The 4,111-nt window shown below is 43.1% G+C and overlaps 1 protein-coding gene across 2 annotated transcripts in view; it reads left to right on the top strand.

Moving 5' to 3' along the window:
• The first annotated feature begins 130 nt into the window (after positions 1-130).
• Positions 131-4,111, top strand: part of TGIF1 (TGFB induced factor homeobox 1) — a 9,579-nt gene continuing 5,598 nt past the window's right edge. Inside the window, exon 1 of one of the 2 annotated variants that reach the window (XM_019525793.1) lies at positions 131-301. In XM_019525793.1, coding sequence (XP_019381338.1) covers positions 286-301 — 16 coding nt within the window. In that variant the 5' untranslated portion in view covers positions 131-285. Of the gene's footprint in view, positions 306-4,111 lie in introns of both variants that reach the window. The other variant, XM_019525795.1, reaches the window with a different exon arrangement.

The following is a 4,111-nucleotide window of genomic DNA, read 5'->3' as shown; positions in this document are numbered from 1 at the left end:
GGCAGACCTCGTGTCGCCGCTTCCCTGGTGCCGCGTCTCACTCCGGCTTGGCGCGGGGCGGAGGAGGAGGAGGAAGGGGGCTCCCAGCCAGACGCATCACAAAGAAAAGGGGGGCGGGGGCAGAGCTGCGGGCCGGCGGCGGCGGCGCAGGGCACGCGGCGCTGGGGGGTGCGATCGCTGCCCCTCACCTTCCTGCCCAGGGGCTCGGGGAGGCGGCGGCTTGGCTGGCTGGTGGCGGCTGCCTGGAGCTGGAGGGTTCCCGCGCTGCGGCGCCCCGAGCTCAAGATGAAAACGAAGCGAGGTAGGTGAGCGCGGCCGCCTCGTCCCTGCGCCTCGTGCTCTGCCGGGGGTTTAAAACTTCTCGGCGGAGTTTACTTCGCTGTCCCCCGCGCGCACTTTCCGTCCTCTCTTCTTTGTCTTTGTCCCACTGCCGCTCTCCGGAGCCGCTGCCCGCAATGGTAGCGGATGATGTTTCGCTTCCAGACAAAACATGCGGGGCTGTTGTTTTGGCCGCAGCTTCCCTCCATGCCGCTGGCTCGCTGTCAAGAAACATGTTGGGCTCCCGCTTTGTGTGCGCACCAGCCTCCTGCCCGTCGCCGTCCTTCTCCCTTCCCTTCAAACCGACCCCTCTCTCCTGCCCCGCTAAGATGGTTCCAGGCAGGTCACCAAGGACGAGGCTCTTTGATCCTTTTCCCCAGCTTTCCCCGGAAAAGCCAAAGCCAAGTCTCGGGACAAGGGGCAGGCAAGGAGGCTCCCTCAACTCTTTGTTTGAGAGTGAGCATGGGAGACGTAGGGCTTGGAAGGGAATTGCAAGTCAGGCTTTGGGTGGTTTTTTAATCTTTAGTTCTTAAAAAATCTGATTTCTCTCTCCCCTTTTGGCAAAAGTCCCTGTTCTGATTGTTTTTAGTCGTTTCTGTTTTTTTGTTTTATAGCCTAAAAGTGATATAAAAGTTTCCACAACTAGGAGGGGGTGGGAGAGAGTGGTAAACATGCTCGGAAAAGTTTTCAGGAGATGAAATTAGACAGATGTTATAGCGAACAGATCGTCACTTTGCATGTAATCGCTGGAGTGCCTTCAAAACACAATTTTGTTATAAAGATACAATTTTGAGTACATTTAAGGACAGCCTTTTAACATATTTGTTTCCTATGAACTTTATTTTTTCAGTTGTAGGTTCACACACTCCAGAAAGGAAGTAAAAGTTTTGGGTTTGTTTGGTTTGTTAGTTGATTGTTTGGGTTTTGTTTTGTTTTTTTGTATTTAAAGACCATTAAAACAGCCAAGAGTGAGTTGAGAGAGACAGCACTGCGCATGTTCACTATACTTTTTTTTTTTTTTTTTAACTACACCTTCTCGTGGATCCAAAGTACAGATATCTGCTCCATTGTTAATGTTCCCGCGGCTCTCGGCACCTACATTTATACACATCTTGAAGCATCTTCTGAATGCTAGCTATACAATTTCAGATGTGTGCTCTCATAATGTATTTTTGGCAGTCATGAAAAGTCTTGCACTCCATTGATTGGAAACAAAACATATGAAGGACATTAAAACATAAATGCTAAGTTGAAGGAACACTCGTGATCTTTTCTTTTTTTAACTCTCAAAAAGCAAGGACTTAAGAATTCAAATTGAAACTTGGTGTTTTTATGAGCCAGCCTCCCTTGCTGAAATATTTTAGTCTTCCGACTGGAATGGTATCTTAGATAACATGTGCTGCATACCAAACCCAGCCCTGTATTCCCAGAGAGTTATAGCATGGGACTCCAAATTTCTCAGCCATCGGAGGTTTGTTCAGAGTCTTAACGTTATTGAAAGTGGTTTTATATGGTTTAACTGAATTATTTAGACTAGTTATTTTTAGAACATTCCTTTGCTCCCTATTTGCACAGTAGTGGTGAGTTGGTTTCCTGTCTGCTGTTGCTTCCATTGTTCATACTCCTCTCCCTGAGGGCAGCTACTGGTTGTTTAAATACCAAACTTTGTACACTTTCCAACTGGTTATTCTCACCACCTCCCAAATACATGTGTGTGGAAAAAAGCTGATGAAGTTACCAAATATGTGTGCATGTGTGTGTGTGATCTGCCCTGTGAATTGGGAGTTCTGTTTCTGAAACAATGGAAACAATGAAAGGTGACATGGTGGAAGGAGAACTTTTGAGACCGTGGGTTTAGAATTCATGTGGCAGACATTAGAAGTTGAGAAGCTTACAAAGGAATGGAAACTTTTAAAAACGTCTAAAAGGTGTTTACAAAGGGGCTTTTTTTATTAAAGGCTGGACTTGCAGTTTGGATTTGTGGCCTGGCACTCAAGACTCCATTCATGAACTTTCAAAGCATGACCTTGTTTCATATTTCTTTCTTGTACTCTTAAAAATACTCCCTCCCCCCGGGGGGGGGGTATTTGTTTTCTGTAGGGATTTTTATATCTGTTTTCTACAGAATAACCAAGTGTGACTGTTTTCTGAAAGTTCAAGCTGTGAAAAGCACAGGGAAGAAAACTGGTTCCTCCACTTGTGAAAAGTACATTCAAGGGATAAGGAAAACTTTCAATTCCTTGTTTTGGAAATTCCCTCACATTCCCATAGCTCCTTTGTTAGACCTGATTCATTATGCAAACTATTTAAGCTGCTTATACCGCCCCCCCCCCCAAATTCACATAAGATTTTAACTACAATCTCTTTCTTTTTTGAACTTGCATGTACAGTACTACGTTAAATTTTTCAGTGAATGGTAAGAATTTAGTTGATAAATGATGGTAATGGTAATTGGTCTTCAGTTGATGGGACCAGTCTGATATTTATAAACTTCCCTTTAATTTGTCACTTACACAATTTAGGACCTAATCTTGCAAAGATAATGGCCAAAATAAAGGCATATGTTCTTTGAGACTGCTCATTTGTATGCAGTCAATTACAGTTGGGGGTGGGGGGTAGGCTTAGACTGCAAATTCTCCAATCTAACTATAACTGTATAAAAACCGAGCTAAAGATACTTGCATAAAAGTGGGGAGTGTGTGCTGGAGGTGATTTAGTCTACTTCTGCAGAAGGGAGGCAGTTCTGTGCAGGACACTTTGAACAACAGTTGGCTGCAACTGCTTTTCTTGTGAAAGTCTTCTGCAATATATTAGGATATCTTTCTCTGATATGCAGCCTACACATACATTTGCTTTAACATCATTCAGTTTTTTTCCTGAGTATAAATCCTACTCTGCCGTACCTCATTTTTTGTCAGCTCCTCTGCTTCGGTCCATACTTCCAAGTAGTAGTTATACACTCATTATTATGCAAAACTAGTCACAATCAATTTTTATTTCCCATCAGATTTATCCCTCTAGTCTGTTATAAAAAAAAACAAACAAAAAAACCCCCAAAATACTTTTAACCATACTTTGGCTGAATATTTGGCAACTTTCAAGCATTGAGGACAACATTTTATGAAGTAGTCAGGGTTGATCTTCCATGATCTGCGAATTTTTTAGCCTGTGATATGATGCAACAATAGTTTGAATTTTTCATATGTTGATAGATAAGAAGTGGGGGACAGGTAAATCAATATATATAATCTGAATGGGGAGCTCTTATAAACCTTACAGGTGGTTCTTAAAGCAGTAATCCTATTGAAATAAATAAGATGACTTGACTTGAGTGAATAAGGACTAGCTCATCAGAGCAAAAATCATAGGATCAGAGTCAGGGTCTCGTTTTGGTTCTCAGGCCTTCTCTGCATATATATTTATGACAGTTAGATGGGGGCAAAGCACAGTGTAGATGCTCTTCTGTGAGGCAGAAGCTGTTAGTCTTGCTGTCCTACCCTTCCCTGCCTTCTGCCCAACTGACGAACATGGCTAACTCTTCACTACTCATATCAAATTATCTTAACTGCTCCTATTGCCTTAAGCTACCATGATGTAAACTTTAACTTATGCGAAAATTTAATGCCAACATAGTCTTTTGAACCAGTTAAACTAAGTCAGAGTTGCTCTACCTATGTATGCGTCCTTATTCTAGGGTGTACATAACCATTAGTTCATGGTCCAGACATGGAGCCTAGCCAGGAAGCCTTTCAGTTGGGTCCTGTTAAAACAGGAAACCAGCAGTGTATAGTCT

The sequence above is a fragment of the Gavialis gangeticus genome, unplaced genomic scaffold (genome assembly GCF_001723915.1).
Source record: "Gavialis gangeticus isolate Ggan-Ray unplaced genomic scaffold, GavGan_comp1, whole genome shotgun sequence".
Lineage (NCBI taxonomy): Eukaryota > Metazoa > Chordata > Crocodylia > Gavialidae > Gavialis > Gavialis gangeticus.
The sequence above is the reverse complement of the archived record's forward strand: the minus strand, read 5'-3'. Positions and strand labels throughout refer to the sequence as shown.